Below are 642 nucleotides of genomic sequence, written 5' to 3' on the forward strand. Positions count from 1 at the left end.
TCTATGCGTGCGCGTGTTCTGTGAGTGAGTCCTCACCTTTAGAAATAGGAGGGGTAACTCTCCTCTACTTTTGGCTTCAGGGAGGGTATGGAGTTCCAAAACATTGGTAAGAAAAGCTACTCTTCCTTCTCTTGAAGAAGCCAACCATGTCCCCATTGCTATCTCGTCTCTTCCTCCAACAATATCATCACAATCTTCCCACCATGACACTGCCTTCGTAGGCCTTCATCATATTCATATATCCATAAGTAAAACAATATATATAATTCCATAAAAGAAGAAACCAAATTAATTAAACTTGCCTATTATGGTACTCATCTCTGTTGCTCAAAAGAAAAAATGGGTACAGTGGATGTGCTTGCCAAAGAAACAGAGCTATACACATTGTTCTGTGATGAATATTATTGAATAGAAGACATAACAATTTACATCGCTTGCATACATATATATATATAGAGCATCACATTCAACTAATTTTCCATGCACATATTCAATTCTTAATTATTACATCAAGTTACCTTGCTAAGTTGGCAAAAAATTTCATCCATTATTAAAAGCTAATAATAAGTAGCTAAATTGAACGCAGCATTGTTACACTTGCACAACTTCGGACACAAGCATTTATGATCGAGGTTGAGTAGA

The 642-nt window shown here is 36.1% G+C and overlaps 1 protein-coding gene across 1 annotated transcript in view; it reads right to left on the reverse strand.

Annotated features, from left to right (window-relative positions):
* LOC107607865 (transport and Golgi organization 2 homolog) overlaps positions 1–588 on the reverse strand; it is a 2,414-nt gene extending 1,826 nt beyond the window's left edge. Inside the window, exons 1-2 of the mRNA XM_021106782.1 lie at positions 303–588; positions 37–223 (exon numbers count right to left, since the gene is read on the reverse strand). Coding sequence (XP_020962441.1) covers positions 37–223; positions 303–385 — 270 coding nt within the window. The 5' untranslated portion in view covers positions 386–588. The remainder of the gene's footprint in view (positions 1–36; positions 224–302) is intronic.

This window comes from Arachis ipaensis, chromosome B07 (assembly GCF_000816755.2).
Source record: "Arachis ipaensis cultivar K30076 chromosome B07, Araip1.1, whole genome shotgun sequence".
Lineage (NCBI taxonomy): Eukaryota > Viridiplantae > Streptophyta > Magnoliopsida > Fabales > Fabaceae > Arachis > Arachis ipaensis.